This window comes from Falco naumanni, chromosome 1 (assembly GCF_017639655.2).
Source record: "Falco naumanni isolate bFalNau1 chromosome 1, bFalNau1.pat, whole genome shotgun sequence".
Classification (NCBI taxonomy): domain Eukaryota; kingdom Metazoa; phylum Chordata; class Aves; order Falconiformes; family Falconidae; genus Falco; species Falco naumanni.
The window spans coordinates 67864957-67891663 of record NC_054054.1 but is presented as its reverse complement, the minus strand read 5'-3'; the positions used below and the strand labels follow the sequence as shown (position 1 = coordinate 67891663).

At 42.6% G+C, this 26707-nt stretch overlaps 1 protein-coding gene across 1 annotated transcript in view; it reads right to left on the bottom strand.

Annotated features, from left to right (window-relative positions):
- Nucleotides 1-12384, bottom strand: part of COL25A1 (collagen type XXV alpha 1 chain) — a 309062-nt gene extending 296678 nt beyond the window's left edge. Inside the window, exons 1-2 of the mRNA XM_040606854.1 lie at nt 11576-12384; nt 11033-11102 (exon numbers count right to left, since the gene is read on the bottom strand). Coding sequence (XP_040462788.1) covers nt 11033-11102; nt 11576-11935 — 430 coding nt within the window. The 5' untranslated portion in view covers nt 11936-12384. The remainder of the gene's footprint in view (nt 1-11032; nt 11103-11575) is intronic.
- Nucleotides 12385-26707: the final 14323 nt, after the last annotated feature.

Below are 26707 nucleotides of genomic sequence, written 5' to 3'. Positions count from 1 at the left end.
ACTTCATTCAAAATGATGAATATTTTGTACCTGTAAGTCTTTGGCGCACTTTGGTTAATATATTTACATCAATTCTATTTTAGAGGTGGAAGAACTCAAATAGTGAGATGCTCTACCCCAGCTTTGCAGTCCTGTAAAAGAATACAGTCACAACAGAGAACTCTTACTTAGTCCTCCCTGCTGTAATTCATTAAGCACAATGTTTCCTCTAAGGTGCATTCCTTTAAAAGTGCTATGAAAGAGCTTTTTCCAGAGTGTTTCCAGAGTGTTCCAGTTGTTATAATACACATTGAAAACAGATTAATTTCTCCTTATTATCCTAAAATGGACTGGAATTATTTGGAATACATCAAAAGATTACCTTGTAGCAGCAAATCAATTTTAAGAGAGAATTAAAAAAAAAACAAGTGAGGGTTTCAGTCTTGCTGTATTTCTTACTCATTGCTGGTGGTTCAGTTTTAAAGGCTTATGCTTCTTTTTAACTGGCCACTCCAACAGCTTGTGTGTTGCTTCTTAATTGAATGTGCTGAAAGAAAGTCCTCCCACAGCACTTTAGGATGTGGCTTAGCCTGGAATGCAAACTAAGGAATTATGCAAGGCTGTCCTAAAGTGAAATCCACAACTGTCAGACTTTAATATTAACCTCAATCTCTCTTCACTAAAATGAGTCTCCCTACACTAAAAAAATACAGCGCACTTACATGCTTGCTCCATTGGAAAAACACTTCATCTTCACATACAGAAACATTTCCAGCCTTCTACAAACACGACTGTCATCATTACAAAGACACCAACTCTAAGTAAGTATTGACAATGGCTGGCTAAGCACTGGTTCATTTTAAGCTGATGCCATGCCACTGTATCTTTCAGCCTCTCTGGTTCATCAGTATTCTGTGTATCTACTCCCAGGAACCACTTAGGAAACATAAGATGATTCCTACCGAACTGCAACTTTTTCATAAGAACACATAGATAGCTACAGCAAACACCACGATCCGTTTCTGAGATACCACCACATTTTTAAGTGCCACATAAAGCCATTCCCTCAGCTGCGTATTATTAACCAACACAAACAACCATCAAGCATCCACCAGGACAGAGGACAAAGAACAGCAGAGTTCACGCTCAGCACCGCCATAAGGGCCACCTGAACAAGGGCCCCACTTTGGTCTACACAGAGCACACCTCCTGGTACAAGGGCCAAATTACAGGTCAGGAAGTATTTTTTTACTGAAGTTTGACAGCTATCCTGTCTGAGAGGTGAAAAGTATGAAATCAATAGTATATTAATCACCTCCATGTCAAGCTGAAGTGACAATTTCTCAGCATTTGTCATCCTTCAGCTGGCAGCAACCAGTAGTACAGCAGTGGAGGTACAAACATTAAAGGAACATTTGATAAAAAGCAGCAGAAGGGTTGACAGCACAGAGATTCTCCAGCCAACACTTCACAGTGTTTTTCCACAGTGAAGGCACTGGGCATTATCTAGATGTAAACTCTGTGACAGGAGAAGAGAATATTAATACACAGACTGTGGAGTTTATCCTTTTAATCCCCTGCAGCCATACCCCAATGCTCAGGTATCAAGGCTTCGCCCAATGGCATCAAGGGAACAGAAGCTTATCAGAGGGTATGGGCACAGGGCAGGAAAGAAGAGGAGGGGTGCCTTCAAGCAGCTGGTTCTCATATAAGAATATGAGATTATTAGAGGTGGCAGCTGAAGGAAATACCTCCTCAGCTTAAGATATCTACAGTTTGACTTTCAGCACCACAGTCCTCAATGAAAACCCTACTATTACCCAGCTGAAGCAGATATTTAAGAAACCTTACATCATTCCCTAGCAACACAACTAGCACTACGAGCAGAAGCCAGGTCTTAGTCTGTAGCTGGCTATGCTCTTGCTCTTACAGGCTGTACATGGTCTTAGTCACAGAAGTATCTTTTTAGACTCCATTTAGCATCCTTCAAATTACAGGGTGCTGTTCCACTTTCAGATATACATACACGAATCTATCGCTGCAATGGCAGCTACACCTCTGATAAAAGATTGTCGTCTCCAATTTTCAATATATTTCCCTGATTTTGAAACTCGTTCTGTGTCCCTCATCCCTTCCCCGCTCCCCCCCCCCCCCCCCCCCCCCAATGTAGAAAAGATCTTTTCAATAACAGTTTTTCAACATAATCTTAAGCACAGTGTGCTAAGAATGAGTTTATACTTAGGGAAGGAACCTCATTCATAAGCTAAACTTTTAACATATACATGTGGTATGACTTTTTTCCCCCCTGTGCTGTTATATTCAGAGAAGGGATATTAAAAATACTCAAGTGTAAAGTACAATACAAAGTAAAATAAGTGGATTTCCTCTTAAGACAGCATAAACTGCAAATGAAAGAACAGTAAAGGCCTTAAAACTACTTATTTTCTACAGTCTTTCACCCGTGCTATTTTCATCCTCTACAGCTCCTTACTCCTAAGGGTACTAGAACTCTTCAAAAGGGTAAGAAAACGAAAGTTTATGAGCTAACTGGTTCCGTTTCTCCTTTTCTTTTTCTTTCTTTTTTTTTTTTTTTTTCAAAGAGGAGAAGATAAAACACTACCCTCCCACAAATCTTTAGTGCTCAGGGGAAGCACCTCCCAGGTACCAACAAACCAAAGCAGTACCAGGAAATGGCACAAACCAGCTATTTCGGTCAGCGGGAAGCAGTGTATCAGCCACCTGGCTTTATGCAGGTTTTCCCTGCTATAGCAAGCTATATTCTATGCTATTTCACTGTGACTCAGCAGACAGCCTACTATGTGTCCAAGTTACAGCAGAGTGTGAAAGACTACCAAAAACATCATACTGCTACGTTATACAGTACAGTATATTGCATTAAAAGGAGGATTAAAGATCAAAGAGAAAGACCATTTGGTACCCTTCTCCTCAACACTACTTCAGCTGAGCTTGTAGTAGAGCCACAGAAAGGTAGGCGAAGCTACTTAGAGGGATTCATGTCCATCATTATCCCCTGTACAGCCTCCTTGTCAACCTCTCCAAGAACCTGAATTTGTGATCCACTCTCCATTGTGAGCTCAAACAAGACATATGAGCAGAGGTAAATATCTATGAGAAAAAAAAAATAAAATAAAAAATATATATCTCTGTAAGACCTATTCCTAAAAACCCAAATTTAAATTCCTAAGCACTTAAAAATACACAAATCATTAATTTTCTGATATACATGCCCACACACAATAATTGCAAGACAAGTCTCATGCACAACCAAAACTAAGATGACAATTATAATGCCTAACAAAGACTAAACCAGAAGTACAGATTTTAATAGACCTCCATCCATTTCCTCAGGTAATTCATCTGTACATATTCTAAAGAAAACTATATTTTCATCATAGTTGGCAATTTCCTGCTTAATTTTTAAGACAGTGTAGGACAAACTATTCCTGCTTAAAAGCCACATTGCTTCTTGGTCGAGCACGTCTAAGCTAAAGTCTCTGAAATCACTGTATTAATTTTCAGAATGTTCTAAAAGAAAAAGTAACATCCCGGTTTTATCACCTCTGTTATTACACTCTTTCTTCATTCCATTTGTTGTTCCTTTGCCCTACAAAGTGCTGTCATTGTATCTTTGATAATTACAAGAACATATGTTTCTAGTAAAAAGATTTACACAATCGTATAACTTCATATTTCTTCAAAAAGCTCACCAGGCAGCATCATCTGTTTCAAAGCTTTCCAAGCTCAAGAAGAAACAGTTCTCCCCAAACACGCATGCAATATTTACAACTGCATGTAAATGCCTGCTCCTGTAAAAATACATCTGCACATATAAACAAGAATCAAGTTTAATTTAACACACACCCAAAAAAAAAACCAAAACCTGGACAGAAGAGCAGGGGAGGAGAAGAAAGGATAAGTTTCATAGCTGCATCACAGACAAGACTGTCTTCCAACATATTTTAAAAGCTGTTTTAAGGAGAGAACAATGACAAGGTTTTCTTTGTGAATACGAAGCATAGGACAAGTGGTTTACTTTACAAATAAGTAAATTGTAGCTTGCCTGCTAAGAACTAGACAATCTAAGGAAATATTTAAATAGTAGATTATTTTAGCTTTGGCACATTATGCATTAGCAATTTCTTGTCATACGCATTCACCTATTTGCAGAGCAGCACATTTTTAGCTGAGGACACTATTTACACAAGGCTACTGCACTTAATCACAAATTTAAAGCAGATCCTACAACTTGCTGAGCTACGACTGACTAGACACTGCAGTTGTGAACCACATGGAAGGAAATATCTGATAATGGCCTAGATACATTTGCTCCAGAGGCCAGAAGCATGAATGAGATGACAAACTTTAGAAATACAGGCAGGGTTGATACCCCAGAAGATCAAGTCTGAACAGAGAAAAACATAGCTGTATTTACATGAGAGGTACATATGAATCTTGCACTTTCAAATTTGGCACTCAGTTCTGAAAATTTGTCCTGACATTTATTTTTATTAAGGTCTCACAAACAGCTTTTTCTGCTTAACTTAATTTCATGAAAAGACCCTAGCAGATGAATCTAAGGAGGCACTGCTTTGCAGTAAGTCTAATCAGTAAAAACATGACAGTCCAGAAGCTTCCAAAAAGCAAGCCTGCAGCATCGTGTTCACTATTGTGTGTATTATCTAACTGCAAGCTGCAGCTTTAATTGTATAGAGTGAAAAATGTTTCTTCCAGCCTGTATTATTCTATGCTTTCTTACATCTTCTTAATAGTTCTAAGCAAGCAGTCAGATTTCCTTTTTGTAGCTGACTTAGAAAATCAACTGAAACAATGACGGGGAGAATTGCTCCTTGTAGATGAACATTCCTGAAGAAAGAACATTGCTCAAGTTCTGTGTTAAAGATTGATGGTTTCACAGGGTTGGTAGCTTGAACATATTAATTATATGATTCTAACTGATAACATAAAAGGCCCTATAAAGACAGCTTCTGTCAGTCATGCTGTTTTCAAAGCCAGCTGATTTTTTTACTGCTCTGTGTATACAGAACATAGACAAGTAAGCTGCAGCCAGTAAATTCAGAAGGGATTGAGCAGGAGAGCAAGTGCTGTAATGCCAGTGTGGCAGCACTGTTCTTCTGGCAACACATCCCCAAGAACCCACTAACCTTTAACGAAAGGGGTGGGGAGTATTGCCTAACAGAACTCAGTTACCCAAGCTTCAAAGACTCTTTAAGGAAAGAGATGCATATATTTAATGATTTAAGAAAGACAAAAAGAAAAAAAGACAAAAGAACACACACACGAGGCATTGTTCCAGAAGGGGGCTTAGCAGCCACTTCTCACACTGCAAGACTCACTGTACTTGAACGGCTTTGACACTTCAGCAGTTCAAGATGGACAGCTGCCACATGGAAGGAAATCTAAGAACATATATAAGAACGTAAATTCTTACATTAATCTCAATCCAAGAACCATTTGTGCAGCTAGTCAAACCTTTTTAATGTGCCTTTTGACAAAAGTGTGCAAGTTCAATGAATTTTAATCCAAGTCATAGAGAAATATTTTGTTAATAACACATCTGTGGTCAAATCAACCTTTGTTACACCACCACTGACATCAATGATATTACAAAAGATAAAAACCTGGTGCAGCCTGCTGTCAATCAGTTCTCCTTTGAGCTACATTATGTTTCATTCATCATGCTGCACGCCCTACCTCCTTACCCAGAGGGAAGGGAATTAAAAGGTCACATCTTAGCCAATAAAATATATTTAGCTATTCTGTGGGGAGAAAACAGTATCTCTAATCAGTCATCCAAACAAGACAACAGACTACCCAGAAGGTTGCATGCTGCTGCACATCAATAAACATCTTTATCTAGGAACTGAAATGAAAAATATTAAACCAGTGAAGGTATGAAAGGGGAACTCAAAGCCCTGTCAGAAAAATTACAAAATTAGAGCTGAGCACTGCATTCAGCAAATAGATGATACAGACATGGCAGAAATAAGTAGCGCTGGGAGCTAGGTTCAGATAGCAGACTCTGGAATTTTAAGTAACAGGGAAAAACACTTTGGATACTTTCTGTATCTATCTGTATTTTCTTTTGAGTCTCTCTACCACTGAACACTTAAGTAAGCTCCTCTTTTCTTTACCTCTTCAGTCTTTACACAACTGCTTTACTGTAGTCATAATAAATAAAATAAAAAAAGTAATACCCGGCTGATACCTGTTTTGGGATTCTTTTACTCCCCCAGATTTATTTAACCTCCATTCCTTCAGCCTCACTCATCAAAATGCACCAGGAAACAGTCCTTATGGAACATGTGGAAACAAGAAAGAGTGTCCAAATTGTACTTCCACTGCATGTCAAAACGAGCATTAGGTGCTTAAGACAACAAAAACAGTACTGGGATGCTAAGAAAATACATTGATTTTTGTCACCCATCCTGCTGCCAAAAATGCATGCAGCAGACTCATTATTTTACGGAAGAACTAGCTGTACAACACAGTTTTCACACTAGAATGACTATAACCAGAATAAGACCAAGTGGTACTCTCCATCCCAAAAAAAAATACCCTTGGCTTATGGCATTTGATCTCCTGAATGAACAGGTTTATATACACACAACAACACTGAAACAAGCTTTATAACCTGATCACAGCAAATCACACAGTGAAATAGGAGGTACTTCAAATGACAAACCATAAGGCTTTTTAAGACTGGAACAAAGAATCAAGATGACATGATTACAAAAGCAGCACAAAATAGCTGGCTAAGAAAGAAGAATGATGACAGTGTCCATGCCTGGAAAAGGTTTGAAGTCACAGGTATCCGAACACAAGAGGAAGAAAAAAGTAGGTTTCTTGATGGGAAAATTACAAGAGAAACAGCAAGGAAATAAACACTGCCTGTGGCACAAAGAAAAACAAAAGTAAATTTGTTTGGTCAACTTTCCCAGCTATCCATCAGCAAAGTTCAGATAACATTCTGGGGAGAAAAAGAAGGGGAAAAAAACCCCAAACAAACAATAAAACCCTCAAACCTGCAAACCTCATCATTTTACATGCAAGCTATAGTGAGCATCCATGCATAGTGTGATGTAGCAATTCAAGATGAAAAAAGTCTCCTATGTTATGTAACCTACACTTTGTCATCGCAGAAATAAAGAGTGTGTAGCATATAGGCATTCCTACCTATATAATACTGTTTGCTTTTAATTTTTAAGGAATAAATTCACTATAAAGGTCTTCCTCAAAAGAAAAGCAGGAAAATGGGGGGGGGGAAAAAAAGTAATTGTTTCCCTAAACGGGCCAAAAGGGACATGTAGACCCACACATAATCACTGCTAGCTTTCCGGCTGAGCAAGTTTGAACTTTCTGTACAAATAGACTTGACTCTTACTCCTGCCAACATCATCGGACTCCAGGAGTGGGCTCTGAGGACCCCTTACAGAATGAGACATCACGCACATGACTGCAAGTGTCAGAACTTGACCCTTACAACATATAAAGGATCAATTCACTGAAACATGCAAGCATTGTTTTAGTTGAGGTCTACAGGGCACAGGTATACACATGAATGTTTTCTGGAAGAGGAAATTCTGAAGTATCTATGAAAACCTAAGAATTTCTTAAAATTCTATTGAATTGGTAGCATCCCTGTCTTTCTGCATGTTACTCTTTCCACAACAGTATAATTCTTGGCACTTGATAAGAAGTATCCAGCACTGTGCTTGACTGTTTCTCATAAAAGCTCATTATGCTCCTGCAGCTATTTAAAGGAAGATTGAAATGCATGAAATAACTACCTACACACCTACTTTTCTTTTTTTCATCTTTTACCGTAGAAAATAGTTAATTTACAATAAATGATAAATTTGGAAAAGGAAAATTAATTTATTACCCTTAAAATAATTTTAGCCACTCAGTTTGCCACCCAGTCCCATGTGCAGAAGGCTAACTGCCAGCAGTGACTGCCGCACTAGTTGCAAGCATGAGATTTAAGCTGGCACTCTTGGTGGAGCTGAGGTAATTTACGAGGAATGTCAGCATGCATTTACTTTTCAAACTTTATTACTCTGCTTTAAGAGAAAGAATGCCTGCTATTGTCATTTTAAAAATATTTACAAGATCTTTGGTATCTGGTTTTAGTCCTGCAGAATTAAAATCAAAAGTCCAATATCTCCTCACATTGTGTTTCTTTTGTAATAAAATAGAAAATAATAACTAGAAAATAATCATAATAATAATTAGAAAAAAACATATTTAGTGAAAACAAAGTTTTTAAAGAGAAATGTGACCAGCCTTCACTCCAGACAAAGTTCAAGGCAGAACGCTGAATACTGTTGAATTAAAAGGAGCTACACGTGGACAGCTTTGCAAGCTACAAGCAGTTGTGAATCTGGCTGCCTTTGGTATCCAAGCCGTTCCAACCCACTTTCCTTCAAATGTACAAGTTCCTACCATGGAGAGCCACAACAGGATGAACATCCCAAGCTAATGAGAACTACACCAGCCACATAACTTTAATCCTAAATCAAAGGCCACATTCTCACCCTCCTGTCTGCAGACTGAATTTCCCTCTCTTCTTTTGGTAGAGAACAATGTAATATATTTTTAAATAATGTTTATTCCTCTTCAAAGAGCAGAATGGTGGAAACTGCCTTGGTGGCCATTTAGCAGCAGACTTTTCTCACAGCATAGGGAAGTTTCAAAAATCACCTCTGTACCATGAAGGCCTTCCAAAGTCACCTCTAACAGACATGTATTTTATTATTACAGAAACCCAGGGAAGAAATGCAGAGCAGAATAAAGCAGCAAAAGGGAGCCATGTCAGAAAGTGCGGAGGCAATGTACTCTTTGGCTTCAAAAATAGCAGGCAACAGAAAAATCACCAGGTTTCCATAATGCTTTTCCTATTAAACCAAGCATCTTTCTGAACACAGTAGTCCAGATTTGTAATAGCAGCATTAAGGATGAAAATAAAAGTCCATCCTGTCCAGTCAAAAAGGAATTCTAACAAAGTGAGCCAAACAAAGAAACAACAATTTATTTGCTCTATCCCCTCCTGCTTTGCCTAACGCCTGCTGTTAGGAAGGCGCTGCACTCGGGTGGCGGTGCCACTCAGCCCTTGTTCTCTCAGACAAGGCTCCCAAGATGATGCCATTTTGAGGTAGACACCTGTCCACTGGCAACAAGCATGAGAGCATCAACTCATTTTAAGCTGTCCAAAATGAGGCTATCACATGGCAACATCTTTCAGTCACTACAAAACTTGCTTCCAAACTGAAATAGTTACCAAGAGGTGAAAAGCTCCATATCACATTTCTAATCCCCATACCAACTAGCCCTCTCTGCAATTTTCTTTTTTATTTTGTAACGATTAATGTAGGTTTTCCTGATCTCACAAATCTTGCCCCCTTGAAAATATTTCCCAGATCACTTTGACTTGCATCTAGCAACGACTTTTACATGTGAGAAATATTCTGTTGCTCTTTATCTATTTCATAAAACATACTACTTAAGAAAAAAGGCCAGATAAAAATTGGTATGATGTGGAGCTCTAGTGGTAGTGGGGAAGTAAAGCAGCATGTAACACCAACTGTGGAAAAGTAGATACCGACCTTTAGTATGAAAACAGCAAGCGAAAACATTGTAACAGATTAATTCAAACAAGGAGAAAGAGCTTGGCATCAAATTCAACCTTTCAGGCTCACAGGATACAACTTTGCATAGAACAAACCCCCATTTTTAGTGCAGGAACTTGAATTGTGTCATTTATTGCAGTTAAGCAACAGAAAAAGATCAACACTGTATGCACATGTCAGCCTTAAAAGAAAAAAATCATATGTAGTACAGTAGGAAGCCAATGTTCCTTACCAAAACTAGCTGGGAATTAAGTAATTCTATGCACACTTAAAACGATCCTAGTCATATATATCCTTTTCATGCTAGCCCTGGTAACTCCTATACCAGCCAGTAAACACTCCACTTTCAGTTGTAGCATCAGCAAAACACTGTACCGACCACTGCAGTCGGTTTTAACACAGAGATTCCGTAGTCCTTTCAGACTGATGAGTTTGGCAGGAATTAAATCTGAAACTAGAATAGCTCCTTCCTTATATACACAGTACTGTCACACATCCTACTGCCAAATATCAGCACCTTAAGTCTTGTTGACAGTCAATACTCCACCTGTAAAGGAGATATTTTTTTCATCCAGAGTGGCAGGATGTGTAAAGCACACTGTGCAGCTAGTGTGCTTCAACACACAGAGGATGCTGGAATCCCTGCATTGCCCTGTGAAACACTGGCATTATTTTCTTAACTTTTAAGATGCCATTTGAACTTGGGTATAAGCAGAAGTTTATAAAGATAAAACAATATAGACAGTTATCAGCTGTCAAAAAGAAGCATGGAAAACACAGGAAACATTGCACGCGTACATTGTGTGTATGAACAACTGGCCCCAGTATTAGGGACCCCCATCTCCAGTCAAGCAACATCACCGGTGGCATAAACACACATGCAGTTTTGAACCCTCGGTATGAACCTGCAGTCCTTTCCTAGGGGAACTGCTTTCACCCAAGACTACAGAAAAATGAGACTGAAAAACTCCTGTATATATTACTGCTAACTTGCGACAGACTCTCCACCTATTTCAATCCGTGTGATAAGTTGTTCGATGTTTTTGCTAGGAACTTTTGTTCTACTTCCCAAGCTCGGCATACAATGCCTTGATTCAGTACTAGCCCATTTAAGACACGATATATTTTTTCTTGCTAGGGTAGACCATGAACTTCTTAAGTGTTACTGTTTGGCATCACCCAGCCTAACCGGGGTTTTTAACCACCGTGAATTCAGCTCCAGTGCCACAGTGGAAACAGACAATTCTGGGCTTTTCCACCCAGGGTACAACTGGTGATTGAAGAGGCATCCCATGGATCTGACTTACATTTGACAAAACATCGGGATACCAAAACCCCCAGAGCTACAATCCTCAGAGAAGAGGTTTCCAAGCTGTCTCTGTTACCTGGTGGGCAGTTGCACTCTGGAGGCGCTTCTCTCGCTACTCGGATTTTTGCCAAGTGCTCGTAGGATTTCTGTGGGTGAGAGAAGCGACGTGAGGGCGCTGGGCGAGCGAGCCCCGCACAGCCAGCGCGGGCGCGGACTGCGTTACCGCTATTCCACGGGCTGCGCAACCAGCCGTGCCGTCTCCGCTTGGCCTCGACCCAAGGTGTCTCACTGCCTTCTCCACCCCCACCACAACAAAAACAAGCCCGACGCCACCCACCCTCTCCCATCCCCGCCGCAAGTGCCCCCCCACCCCCGCATTTATTTTTTTTTTTTTTAAACACGCACGATCCAGAAGCAGAGGGACTGAGGCTCGGGCGCGGCGGCAAGTTGCGGACGAGCAAAGCGTGAGCGCGGACCCCCGCCCGCCCCAACAACGGGGCTGCGGGCCGCCCCCCCCGCTTCTCCCCCGCCGCGGAGCTGCCCCGGCCGCCCCCCGCCGCCCCGCACCCGCCACCCCCGGCAGGCAGGCAGGCTGAGCGGCCACCCCCGTCCCGCACACCTGGGCGAGAAGTCGCTCCACTTTCTCCTGCATCATCGCGTTCAGCTGCTCCAGGGAAAAGCCGGGCAGCGGCGGGAGCGGGGCGGCGGCGGAGAAGCCCCCTCGGGCGCCCTCGATGGCCGCGACCCGGGCCTGGAGGTCGCTGGTCCGCACTCCCAGGTAGACGCAGGAGGCGGCCGCCAGCGCCGAGAGGAGAGCGGCCACCGCCGAGCCGCACGGCCCGGCCCGCCGCGGGCAGCGCTCCCCGCCGCAGCCGGGCTCCCCGCTGCCATCCCGTCCTGCGGCTCCGCGGCGCTCCCCCGGCGCGCTCCGGCACCCTCCGGCTGCGGCAGCTTTGATTTCCTTCCCTCCGCCCCCCATGGAGGCGATTAGTTTGCAAACAGCGGCAAGAAAAATAACAGCAATAAAGTGCGGGAAAATAAATAACAAAAAGGCAAAATAAGAATATCGTTGTTCAAAATGCGGGGAGCAGAAGAAAAGCCCACAACCGGCTCACACACTTTCGAGGCGAAGCGGCGGCGCGCACCGCGGTCCGCACCGCACGCCGCCCGGCAGCGGGTCGCGACTCAGCCCCGCAGCAGGGGCGGGAAGGGGTGGGGGGGGACGGGGCGGGGGGGGCGAGGAGCCAGGAGCCGGCAGCAGGGCTGGGTGCGGGGAGAGCCCCCGCAGCTTGCGCCCGCCCTTCGGAGGGAGCAGCGTGCTCTGCTAGCCCTTTGCCACTTGTCAGAGAGGTTTTCAGGCGCGGGGCGGGAAGCGCCCCCCCACCGCCGCCTGCCGCTCTCCTCCCCGCCGCCGGCGGACTTGTTGCTGCCCCCACACCTGCCTGCCGGCGCCCAGCAGCCGCGCCGCGCCAGGCGGGAAGCCCGCAGGCGGCAGGCGGCAGGCAGCCCCCGCGCTGCCCCGCTGCCAGCCGCGCCGCGGAGCCGCCGCCCCCGCCCGCCTCCCCCTCCTCATTAGCATAATTTATTCACCTGGGCGGAGGGAGGGGCGGGCTGGCCGCGCTCTTTGCATAACGTATGCGCCGCGCGCGGGACATTAGACTAACAAATGGCGGGAAGGGAGGGCGGGAGCTCGTCCGCGCCCCTGAGGTACCGGCGGCTTGAGGGGCTGCGGGGCGGCCCGGCCCGGCCGGGCGGGGGAGCTGCGGGCAGCCGCGCTGGGTAACGCACAGCGGCCTGTGATCGGGCCGCCGTGCCCACGGTGCCGGCATGAAACGCGGGGTGCGCTCCGCCGGCCCGCTCTTTTTATAGAGCTGGGAGGACGAATGCGTATAGCTCAACGGCCGCCACGTTCGTGGTGCGAGAGCTGGCTTCCAAAGGAGCGGCGTGCGCTATATCCCCGTTGTGTGCAGTCGGTTTAATTTTAGCTAATTTACTTATTTACCAAGTTGCTTCTTCGCTGTTCCACACTCACTGACCCATTTTCATGGCTCCTGGTTTGTACTGCAGGAAGCATCGACACCCAGAGAACTGCACGTGTGACCTGGCGGACAGCCTGTTGGGTGTTGTTCCTTCCCCCGCTGCCTTTTGCCTTCCAAACCCGTTTGGTTCTCATCTTGGCCTTAGCACTGTACACCACCTTCATGAGACGTTTCCTGTGCCCCACAAACTTCTCAAAATAGAGAAACTTCTCAAAGCAGGACCAGACTCTGCAGAAACACATAGTTCGCCCTGGTTGGCACTTATTCACATGAATACTGACTCCTTATGAGATACAAAGACTCGTGAGGTGAAAAAAGAGACTTGTGCAACTATGGCATTTCTCAGATAAGACTGAGAGGGCTGGTTTGTGCTACAAATCGAGTTTCCTTATGGAGTCATATTTGTGCAGTTTTATTACCTGTTACTTCCCAGGTATTCAAGCAATCAGAACTGCCTGAAAACATGGATCCAAAAAGCTTTGTGGATTTTGGTATAATTACTCAGACTTTGAAGAAAGCGTACCAGAAATTTGTAGCTATTTATTCTTCATAACTTGTCTTTCTTCTTTCTAAAAAGAAGTTTTGTGGACTCTAGTCAGGGAGAAGAAATCATGATTACATAGCCCTAGGTGATAATTTCTTCGTGATAAAGAGTTAATAGCTGCAACGGATGGTTTGCAAACAAATTTCCCCAAGTGGCACGTACTTCATGATCACGACTTGTGAAAAACAACTGCTCTTTTCGAAACAAGGACTTGCTCACAGACTATCTGTTGGTAATAAGACAAGATGGTATTTGGAATGAATAATCTGACAGAAGAAAACAAACAATACCCACATGCTCTTATTTGGTGCATTGCACGGGCTCCCTGAGTGTGGTATGAGCGGTACCCCAGGATGCCTTGGAGCAGCTGGCAGGCCCACGAGGCGCTGGGAGCCGTCGGCGCCAGCTCCAGCGCTTAACATTACCCCCTGCTGTTAGTTCACTAGTGCCATTACTCACCCCTGCTCGTGGTGACATCCAGCAAAATAAAGCTGCAAGCCCTTAGGATATGATTATCATTTTAGGCAGGCGGTTACTGAGGCGCCTCTGGCTGAGGCAGGCTTGCTGCTCACACGCCACTGCTGCCTGTGCGGTACTCAAGTGGGTGCTGCCTCATCTAGGCCAGGGTGAAATTTCCTCCCGAGATCAGGTCTTTTTATTTCAGTGCAGGTATGGACGTCCTCTGACTGCTTCAGTGCCCCATATGGGGCACAGACAACTGTGTACCCATATATCAGTGTGATCTGGCTCAATGTTTTGCTTGGCCGAAAGACACAGTCTTTCTGTCCAAGCATCTTTCTGTCCCAGCATCATGCCATCCGTTTGTTTTGGACAAGGCATACTCCACATCAGAAATTAAATAGCCTGAGACAGAAAGTCCCTTGTTGCATTAGATTTACACGTACTTGCTGTTGTAAAGATTGCCCAATGAGCCAGATCACCATGTTTCTGTGGGACACAATGCAAAGTTGCTTTCCTATGGGATAAAAAATCTCATGCTGGATGTTTCCTATTCTGGAGAGGTGTGATGAGAAACCTTTATTTTTCCCTCTGGGAGAAATAGAAAACTCTGCTGTACTAGAATCAAAGCCCAAGCCAGGCAAGGACAACTTTAAACTATCCAAGAAATTGGTGTTGTGCTTTTATTTTGCAATGGGTAGCTATGCCTCTATGCACTTGAGAGAAATCTTAGCCCTGACTAGTGTCACCTCTGAGAAGAGATGAGGCTCATCCATTCCTTGTGCATGAATCTGCTCACATGTATCCTCAAAGGGAAATGTAATGGAGAAGAGTGATAGGAGAAAGACTGGTGCCAAGCCTTTCTCATTGATCTAGCTCAAAGTTACATTTTTCTTTTTCCCAAAACTTGGTCTGGGAAAGATTTAATCTAAAAGTTTGTTAAAATGCTTAGAAACTATTTGATAATGACAGAATTTGAGAATAAATTAATTCCAATAGCTTTTCTTCCTAATGTGTTTTCATGTAGAAACAGATACCAGAGAATCTTTGAAGATGCAGATTAGCAGTATCCCCTTCTTACAGAAAAACCATGGTGATTTTCCTGATTAGGCATATTTATCCACCTTACAGCAAGGCTGGTCCTGAATAGACTAGACTGAACTACAGAATCTGAGCTGCAAGCTAAATGAAGCATAATCTGGTTAAATCTAACACAGAAGTTGTTCGTGTAGGTGAAGAACATAACACAGCTGGTTTACCTGTTAAAAAATTATCTGGTCATGTCTGCCCAAATAGAGAGCATTAAACAGCAGTACCCTCCTGTGTTCAGTTACTTGATACCATCAAGTGGACAACCAGCAGCTTTGCAGTACTTACCCCATCTAAACACAATAAACTGGATAAAAAACATGTAAGACTCAGCCTTGCTGCTTTTGCCAGCTTTCCACAAGCAGGAGGCAGAGCAAAGCCAGGACATGTGTATGTTCAGTGCCAGTGAGCCTGCCTCTTATTTTGCAGCCATGATGATGCCAGAGTCAAAAAGGCATCTACTAACAATCACAGCAAAGACTGAAACCAGATTGCTGTAGCACTTTTCAAACTGTTATCCATGCAATGGAAGAACTGGTTTTATCTCCCCACCCCACCCCCACCCCCAAAAAAACCAAACAAACAACAAACCTACTGTTTTTTACTTTTTTTTATTGGTGAAGATTTATAGGTTTTGAAATAGAGTAACTTGGTCTGAAGAGTCAAACTCCTACTCCAGGAGTAAACCAGATGGCTGTTCATACAAGCAAGCAGTAATTTAACTGCTTGCAGTCAGGAACTGTATCTCAGACATTACTGATCACACTTAAGGTGATATAGCATGCAAGTTCAGGTTACAAAACTCTTCAAATGCTTAAAAAGCTTATCTTGTATCTGGTAGCTAGAATAATGCAGCTTGAAATAAGAACTGTACCCCAGATATATTGAGCTGACCATTAACACGTGCAGGTGGAATATAAGAAATAGCAGATCTGCAGTACACAACTCAAACGGTGGCAAAAAAGGAGGAGAATTTTAAGTAAGGTCTGCTGAAGTGCTCATGCACGCAGACCTGAGGCAACCATGCTTCCCACCAGGAGGAGAGTGCTCTCACTTTGAAGATTTGAATCTCTAAACGCCACGTTTCAGCAGATCTCGTGCATGACCAGGCCAAAGGTATTGACACAAGATGCTACTGTTTGCATTTCATGGGTCTGTGTTTGAAGATGTGGATGGTGTTTGCAGATAACAATTTTCCACCAGACAGAACTAGTGTCTGGAGTTCTTTCCATATTTTTATGTCTACAGTGTGCTGTATTCTGGCTGACCAATCCACAATCCACTACTGGATTTCTTTACCAGATACAACATAAACTTGTGATTAGAATTATGCAAAAACAGATTGGTGAAAAATAAGCACTCATCTGCTGAAACGACAAGCTGCATTCAGTTTGTAAAATATTTTGCACACATGGTCAAAGAGAGCAGAAGGCAGAGAATAAATACAAGTATAAATCGGAGTCTGGGACTCTGTGTTGGATCTGAGGTGACACACACCAGGATAAAAGCTTAACTGATTAATAATGGTCATGCTTGTTCCAAGATAGAGTTAAAACCTTGTATTCCAAATGTTCCCGCTTTCAAATGGAACTTATATATTATTCATTATATGTGGACTTGAATTGTATCTGCATTCTACTGCTTCCTCCATTCCTCTCACTTCTGCTCTGTTCAGCCTTTGAATTAGAGTGCATCTTGCACCCTAAATGAGGTTTTACTCAACTTTTGTGGTTTTATATGGGTAAAATGCAAGGTAGAACTGGAATCCAGCACTTCTGCGACTAGCCTCACTTCTCAGCTCCCTGGTAGGTTAGGTAGTATGGTATTTCTCATTGAGCTGCTCATAATATCTGCCAAGATAGCACGGAATCACCAAAAAACCTCCAGAAAACAATTTACTTCACTGTTTTTGGGGAAAAAAACTGGAAACGCCTTTCACTTTCAAATATCCAAATTGATTGCCTTCTGTCACTTTAAATTTAATACAAGCACATTAAAGTACAGTATACATGATGCAGTACATTAATATACTTAGCAGATGGATAACACTTGCTTGTGATTTAATACTTAAATATACTTATTTCACATCTACTGTACAAACACTTCATATATTTGAATCTTTAAGTCAGACTTATCTTCAGACTAGAGGCAATTGAGTCACATGAGCACAGGATTTAGTTTATTAGTTCCATAACCTTACTGGTATTTTGGCAAACCTGATAATAAAAGAGAGAGAGAGAGAGAGAGAAATAAAAAAGCCCCACTTACATCTGGATTTTAATATATTTCACAGGATTTCCTTTTCCAACATGATGAAACCAGCTCGCCTAGCCCTACAAACTGACTGATTCAAGACAAAATTCAGACCCTGTATGTCATTCTTTGCTAAAATTCACAAGCATTTTTCATGTGACTGTATTACAAAACACCTCATAACAGATAAACCAACTATCTTATATTTTTCATAGCTTCAAATACTTGCTTTAAAATGCAATTGATGCTTGGGAAACACTGGCAAGAATTTTGCTGAATGGAGAACCATAATCAGGAATGGTACAAGGAGACCAGACCTGAGAACCTCAGAGTGAAAAAAAGACATCCATTCCCTGGCACCAGGCCAATTAATATCCCTTGGTTCCCTGGTTTGTTTATTTGTATATGAATGAACACCACTGGAATCCATTGGTAATGGCGAAAGTCTGGGAGGACGAAGTTTGGACAAAGAGTTTCTGAGCCTGCAAAGTCCTATATTAATGTGTAACCACTCACGTGAGTTGTCTAATGCAAATCAATAGGATTAGTCATGGAAGTAAACTTTCAAGTGTGTTGGACTATTTGGAGGATACAAAAATGGCAAGATGGGGGTCAAGACATAGGATCCAGAACAAAAAGCTAATTATACAGCAGGGAAATTGTCTACATCAAATTAATTCCAAATTTCTGTTTGCTTTTTTCCTATTTTTTCATGTGAGGTCATTACTAAATAATTTCTGTATGCAGGAGCAGTTACTTTTAAGAAGTAATTTTATCTCCCAGAGAAATTATTACAATAGCCAATATACCTCTGAGAGATCGCAGTGGAAACCACTTCTGAAAAAGGCAACAGTAACTCGGAGGCTATTTTTACGCCCCAACACAAAGACAAAAGTTACCAGAAATGTGAAGGTGAAGATCACAGGACGTTGGCAATCACAGAGTTGTTATAATGCAGATTAACATTTCTATAAGCATTATCCTTAAAACAGGCTAAATCTTCTGAAACCTACAGACATTGTGGGTCAAAGATTGAAAAGATTATTGTGGGACAAACAATCAGGAATCAGAAAAGGAAGCAGATGGACTGATTTGATTTGATTACCAAATTAAAAGGAAAGAACCAGGAAGCAAGCAGAAGAAAAATCTCTGTATCGATTTTAAGAGGGTGAGGGAGTTAGTTGCAGCAGGAATTTTTCCCTTGGTTCAGTGGACCATGTCCTCCAAGTGACTTAAAGACAGATAAAGTCTTGTGATTTTTATTTTTAACCAACTTGGAATTAGTGTATTCCAAGTAATTTATCTGGAATAAAGTATCTTCTTACAATCACTGCATATTTGAGGACTTTTTACAAGGGCCTGTAGTGATAGGATGAGGGGTAACGGCTTTAAACTAAGAGAGGGTAGATTCAGATCAGGTATTAGGAAGAAATCCTTCACTGTGAGGGTGGTGAGGGGCTGGCACAGGCTGCCCAGAGCAGCTGTGGATGCCCCATCCCTGGCAGTGTTCAGGGCCAGGCTGGATGGGGCTCTGAGCAACGTGCTCTAGTGGATGGTGTCCCTGCCCATGGCAGGGGGGTTGGAACCCCATGACCTTTCAGGTCCCTTCCAACCCAAACCGTTCTGATTCTATGACAAGTGCTTCATTTTAAACTGGCCTCCACAAGTCTGTTCAGGGCCAAATTGTTCTCTCTGTTTAACCAAATTACTATGATGATACCAAGTGAAAATCCTTATCAGGATGTCCAGTACCTGCAGTTATCTTCAGTTTCCTTTCTTGATGCTATTAGTGATTCCTCCATCCTCTCAAGGTTTCTGTTTTATGTTACTAGGTCTGAAGAAGGCAGCAGCGAGGTCTGAAGACTTGCTTTTTCCAATCAGTTGTTGAATTTCTCATTACTTCAGTGAGGTCTGGGCACAGATGTCTACATGCTCACTACTACCTACCCAGTGTCACATCACAGGAAAAAAGTGTCACATCATTCAGCAAACGGTAAAAAAGTCAGTAATCCAAGCACAAGTGCTCTGTCATAACTCTCAAAGTTGATGTATCTTGAAAAGAAAATCTGAGAACCAATTTAATTTCAGATTCAGCTTCCTGTATTATAGAATTCAATGCAATGTTGATATATATTAAATGTGTAGGGGTTTTTAATAAAGGATGATTGATCTCGGGCAAACTTTTCCTACTCTTCTGAAGACAATCAGAATTCAGCCACTGCTGAAGATAGTCAGGATAAAATACAAAAATTTGAACAGATCAAACTTGGATTCAAAGGAAATCCCAGTTTTATTGCTGTATTTTTTTCTGCACCGATCCCTACTTTGACTATCCCTATCAATGTTGGTCCCTTCCCCAGTTACTCAAGTATGGTTTCAAAATGCTATGCCATTAGCAGCTGAAGATTTTAATCCACTTTTGAAGGAGATGAACAAAGTTCAGGGAAACTCGCTTCTTCATAAAAATTTTCCAGAGAAAAATCTTCCCTTCCTGACCATGCTCAGATCAAATGTGTATAGCAACCCCTTTACTGGTAAGATGCTCAACTGCATCACACCCCAGGCAGGGAAAAAAATAAAATAAAACAAATTAAAAAAACCCCACACACCAGAAAACCCTACTCTAAGGCTTATCTGCATCTGCAAAATGGCTGGTTAGTTTCCCTGGATCCAAAGTAAATTTTAAGTTGCCTATAAGTATGTGACAAAATCTATCTGACAGGGTTACTATTAAGTGCAAAAGAAGTGTGACCTATGGATTTACTGAGGTTTTGAGATGACACCCTGGTTTTCTCAGACCTTTCATCCACACCAAACCACCAGCTGTCAGGTCACCCACTTTCCCTCTCCTTGCAATGGGCTTGGATCTGCCTCCTGTGCTGCAGAGCAGAAGTACATGAAGATGACCAACAGGCTTTCCAGAGCTCCTGACTTTGTGACTCTCTAGGCTTTGGTTTTTTTCTCTGCAGAGGAAAAGGAGGAAAGAAGCCCAATTCCTTGAAGGCTGCAGAATTGTAAAAGCTTTGAAAGGGTGGTTTATAGGGTATGGAATGGTAACCATTAAAGCTGATTCAAAAAATGGATGTGAGAGGTCTCTTTTACATGTGTCTCCATGCCCTGTAACCTCTTCTGTGTGACATTCTCAAGGAAAGAGAATGGGGTAAGATACCTGTGATATCTGGATAAAAAATTATGGAGCTAAGGTGTCACTGAGCCCAGCCTTAGAGAGTCACAAAGCTAAAAAAGTAAGCTGGTTGTCAGAAAAGTGTCTGAAAGCTGATCATGAACATTTAGGACATTTTTCTTTCCCAGGAGAGATAAAGGAGGCCAGTCAGGAGATATTATCAGCTAAAGAATCCATAGATCTCCTGTAGATTTCACAAGTATTCACGTGAATAAGCATAATAAAATAGCGCGGCTGCTTGGGATTACAGGTCCCAGCCTTGTGTCTGCATCATCTCAACTCCATCAGGCCGCCAGCTGCCAGAGACTTTATTGCATCTTTCAGGGGCACAGATTCTTCAAATTACTGTCATAGACTTCTGGTAGCTGTCATATTCTTTACACTACTTCTATTATTTTTATGCCAAAGGTAAAGTCAAGCTGTTTAGTCTTCCCTATTTGCTGTGCCTCTAAGAAAATGTAAGTCTTTGATGATAATGCTGGCTGTGGAGATCTAACCCAGTGAGTCTTGACTTAAGGGAGAAAGGGACCACTAGGTACCCTCTTAATTTACCATCCTTGGTATCAGTCATGCTCCTTAGTCCCGGATCTCTTCTGCAGGGCTTTTCCACAGCCCCGCTATGCTGCTTCCTCACCCAGAGCCCTCCACACACATGCTTCCCAGAAAATTGCACTGCTGAATTATAGATGTCTGTTTAGACATCAACACAAGCTTTCCTGTTTCTTTATCTCTCCAAGATTGCACTGTCAAAAACAGTCAGCTGAAAGTTACATGTATGTTAAATGCTCTTTCCGTCTCAGTCTCTCAGGAAGTTGGGAGAGACACTGTCTTTATGGGTGAGCAGGAACATATCAGCAACAGGTCATATGAGATCGGCAGCAAGTATCAGTGATGGTGGGGGCTGGTAAAGGAGGAAGTTGGAGAAGAAGGGCAACTCGGTGTTAACACTGCAGAAAGCAATAATGTTTGGAGGGAAATATGAGGAAAGGGGATTTATTATAGTCTTTCATAGTTGAGGGCAATGCTCCTATCTTTCTTGATAGAGTGGAAGTAGGACTCAGGGAAGAGAATGGACAGGCTTTGATGGTGGGGGATCGTAACACTATGGATGAAAAAGCAGAAGGGCAGAAAAGTTCTATCATGGTGACACAAAACACTTGATATTTATATAAACAGGGACCAGGAGGAGATACAGGAACTTTCAAGGTTGTGTTTTGCTACCTAGCTGGGTGACAGGATGAAGCCATCTTATCTGGGCTCAGCAGATCTCAAGATCAAGAAGCTGGCCTCTTGCATGTGGAGAGGCTGCCCTGTGCATGGCACTGGGGGTATCTTGCAGGAAGAAAGTGTGCAATGGACTTAAGGAAGAGTGTTTTCCAGCTGAGATTTTTGTTCTGGGTTGCTTAAAACTTCTAAAAACATGTCTTTCTGATGTTTCTGGTTAAGGACAGCTCAGGTCTAAAATTAAAACAGTCCTTGAGTTAGAGGGACAGAAACAGACCCCAGCGAGCTTTGGGAGCAGCATTCCCCCAGTGGGGCAGGAGAGGGAATGTTTTTGATCGCTGCAGCTGAAGTATTTTCTGCTTGATGTGGAAGGCCAGGTGGGTGAGCAGAGATGCAGAGCACAGAAAGCCTCGCTGGAGAGGGGTCTATGATGTTTGAGGATCGCTCTCCTAGATGAAACAAAGAAAGGAAAAAAGGTTCAGGGAGAAGTCCTCTCCCAGGGTACTTACTTGTATATCTGCTTTCTGACATATACCTACCCAACATCAGCACTCAGTGGGTTTCGCCTGACATCATATCTAAACAAACTATCCTCCTGAAACAGCAGGATGATTTGTTTATAATTCATTATTATTGAATGTGGACTTCTAGCCATTTATGAAATCTTGTGCTTTTAATTTTCTGTTTCATCTTGCCCTGGAGTATAGTTTGGTTCTACTGTATTTTTCTGTACTTTTCTGTCCTCTGTGATTGTAAGTGTTTGAGACTTATTAAATATAAAAGCTCTTTGATATCAGCTGGAGCACAGCTGAGGATTAAGCCTGCCCCTCAATGCTCTGCCTGCTGCTGTCATGTGTAAATCCTACGTAGGAATTGCTCCCTTCCACAGAAATCAGCCATAGCCTGCATGAAACATAGCAGATGCTTCACAAAACAGATTCAAAATGAAGTGAAGATACCTTTTCCAATGAACTTTGTGATGAATATAGAATCTGGCATCAGAGCAACTCCCTTCAGGAAGCCAGAAAATAGGCATCTATAACTCACTCATCTACAAATTCCTCCTGGAATCTTTACCGGGTGTAAGCAAGCGCCTGTCAGCTTTCTGCCACATGGAAAAAGCTGGTACTAGTGGCGTGCTCAGAAATGGTCCCGCCAGGCTCACGTGCTGTGCTGCTCGGGAGGGGGCTCATCCCGCAGGTGCCCGGGAAATGCCCCATCCGCGCATCGACCCCAACTCAACTGGAGAAATCCGACAGTGTCGCAGTACTATGTGTTATGTGCAGACAACAATACATTAATCTCCAGAACGTAAGAAATACTGAAAAGTTACCAAGGCCAAAGCAAACTGGTAGTATTGGTTATCAAAATGGTAATGAAATTTGGCCGTAAGGTGAGAATCTACTTTCTTCTGGCAATGCTCAAATATTTTGCTGCCAAGGTTTCATCAGCTGTACTTTACATTTTAGTTATTTGAGTCTCCATTAATGTGTCTGTTCTGGAACTAATTTTTAGGTGGTTTACCCACAGGAATACCAGCCCATATGCTTAAAATAAAAAGGGGAGAGAGAGAGATATACACGTAGAGAGAGGGAATATAATTTTTTTTTTTGCAAGCGATAGCATGCCTGTATATGATTACAATGTGTAAAAAATACTCCAAAGCCTTATCCTCAATCCATGTTTATGGGAAAAGTCCCATACACTTTATAAAAGAGTGAAGAGTTCTGAAACCAATACCATAAATCAGATGTAAAATTTCATGAACTCCAACCCTGATGTAAAGCTTCCTGGACTGATGTAAGAGTCTGAGGGTCTTCACAGCCTCTTGGTTGGGTAGCTGTGCTGCAGGCTGGCTGCTCCTCAGCACGCACCATAACCAAACTCCTGCTCTGTTTCTTAGGGCAGTTGCATGTTGCCTTAGCCATTTCATCTGGAGGCTGGTTTGTTTGGGATTTGGTGGTGGTTTTGTTGGGGTTTTTTTGCTGGATGCTGATCTGAGAAGATATATTGACAAAGAAATGCAGATAAGCCGTGGGGAGATTTACTGCTGTAGCTGTCCTGTTGCTGCCATTCATACCCTTGCGAATCAGGGTGCGCTGGAGCAATCAGCTTTTCAGAGGCATCTGCCAGAACGTCGCTTCTTCCAGATTTGAGGCTAACATGTACTGATTTATTGCAGTCAGGAGATGGGACCCGTCAAAATTAATCACCCTCTGTGTTTACTCCCACCTTCTTTGTTTCTTTCTGTGGCTCCTGTGATCCCCTCCAGTTAAAGGCTTGTCGCATCTTCCCCTTAGTTCAGAGACAGCATCCTTCTTTCCAGCAGAGTTTGTCCCCTTTCTGACTGCAGCTGCATTGTCACCGCACCCTAGCTCTGTAGGTTTCTGTAGAGCTCTACTGCCAAACATCCATTGAAGACTGACCTGCTACATATTCTTAAATGCTTCCAACAGAAATGTAGCTTAGTACAAATATTTGCAATGCTGTCTCTTGAGTTATTTTCTTTGTGGCTATATGAAAAATCATGCAAGGAGGTGTATTTTTCATCATCGGCATTTCATCACATGGCGTAGCAAAAAGGGGAAGGAACACTTTACAGTAATGTGCTGCTGAGAATGTATATATCTTTGCAGTTATCTGCTGGCTGGAGTGAGCAGAAGCTCTTTGACTACAGACTACATATCTAATGCCATTTCTATGGGTCAATGAGATCTACTAGATGCCAGGAATCTGCCTGAGTTTAGGGTATGGCTCTCACGTTAACTGTCTCTTTATTTCCCCTGTTTTATTGGTCTTGTTTTGTTTTCCCAGTGGCTCATTCTGTGAATCTGTATGTTGCATTTTTTTAGAACATAAGCAACTTGTTTTGGCTGCCTCCTGTGTTGCTCTGAATTTTGTAGGATCCTACTTAAACCCACAAAGGTCACTGTTCTTTCCCCACAAGCTGTGTATTCAAGTCCCGTTAATATTAAACAGGATTTCAGGGAATACATTGAGGGAGAACAAGCCTCTTAAACACCTCTTTTACCATACCTATTTTATTTCTTTGGCATTTCTCACCTCTTGAAGCTATTTTCTTATTTCCCTCTCTATACAAGTATAGACCACATCTCACCCTTCTAACAAGACCCCCCGCTTCCCCTGTTGAGGACTTTCAAGGAAGAAGGCACATGGCTTTTTTTATTGTTTTCTTTTTCACTTCCACTTAAGAGACACGATTTGCTTCCTCTGTAAACTTTTCCAAAAAGACCAAAACTGCTTCTCCTCTGTTTTACCCTGAAAAGGAGCATGTACTTGCCTGAAGCCATACAATGTTCTAAAATGAACATAAAGACTCATTTATTTATTAGCCTTCTTTGAGCTCTAAAAATGCAAAATCTTTTTTTTTTTTTTTCCGTTATCTTTCATCCTTAAGTACTTCACAAGTTACAAGTGCAGCAGTGGCCAGGTAGTGCTGTGGGTTGTAGGGTTGGGCAGGCCTACTGGAGTTGACGGCTTTAAGTGGGTCCATTTTGGAAAGGAAGAGCTTTTGCATGAAGTTCAGCCTCAGTCCATAGGTAGCAACGCTGACTTGTGGCAACCATTATGGTAGACAGAATTAGGAGTTAGTACCCAGTTCATTCTTGAAATGATGGCCTGAGACAGCGAGTGCCATTTCTACACGTGTCCGAAATAATAAACAGCATTTCTGTACTCAGATGAACCATTTAGCTCCAGTCTCTGATTCAATTGTTTTTCTATCATCCAACAATGAACTGTTAAATGAGCTGAAAAATCTGTTCTGAGCTGAAGATGTCTTCTCTGTAGTACTAATTGCTAACAAAGTGAAACAGAGTACCAAGACAGAGGAGGATAGAAGGTCACTTGCATGCAATTCATTTTCTAAAAAAATGATGTGGGGATATATTATCCATAGCTTAGAAATCTTAGGATGGAAGCACTTAACACTTCAGATTTTGAGAATGTTGCAATTTATCATTTATGACTTTTGCTTTAATTGCCTGTAAATAGCTTCCAAAGATGTATGACTTCATAGTTTACCGTTACCTGGGTAATATGCTGGTCACAATTTTTAGCTTTGGGTGACAATTTCAAGGTGTCTCTAGCTTAGTCATTACCATTTTTGCAATGGTTGTTAGTTAATCTTGCCTATCTCAAGTGCCTGTGATATGAATTTGTAATTGCACAGGGCCAATTAGCTTTTATTTCCCAGGTGAGAGAGGTAGCTGATAGTGTAATGAAGAAGCACTTAAAGAAAGTGTCATTCCATGTGGAAAACTTACAGCAGGAAAGGATGAGAGAGAACAAGGACTCTATCATGCAAGGTAGCTCTTACAAGGTGTGCATAATAAAGGGGCTGTGTGAGCTATACACACGGACTCCGGTAATAGCTCCTGTGTTAAGGGGAAAGTTACTACATTACTGTTTGCTTTTTACTCTTACACACACACACAGAGTCCTGTCAACTGTGACCTTGTGAGCACCACAAAGTCAGAGCTTTGGTTTGCATGCGCTTTGAAACCGCCACAGGTCTTTGCTGCAGGGCTGCCCCTGGCAGGTTGCTCTGCTGGAGGCAAATCCTCCGCAGCAAACAGGGCACAGCCACTCACACGTGCAGCACGGCAGGCAGCAGAAAACTGATGGTAGAGGTAGTTTTCTGAGCCACCACCAGCATGCCAACACGCTGGCTTGTCCCTGGCCTCTGCTATTCCTCCTGAAGTCAAAGATATCCCAGTCACCAATGCCACGGTCTTCCTCTTTGGGCTTCATTCCTACCTTTACTTTCTTTCTGGGTCACTGGTGTTTTCTTCAGCTGTTGAGCAGGGCTGTGTAGCCAGCAATCTGGGAATGTCTCAGAATGAAACACATTCCCTCGGCCCTTCTCTGCAAGACAGCACCACGGGTGGCAGCTCTCGCCTAGGGGAAGCTGCCTGAGGCAGGATGGCAGGGATGGCC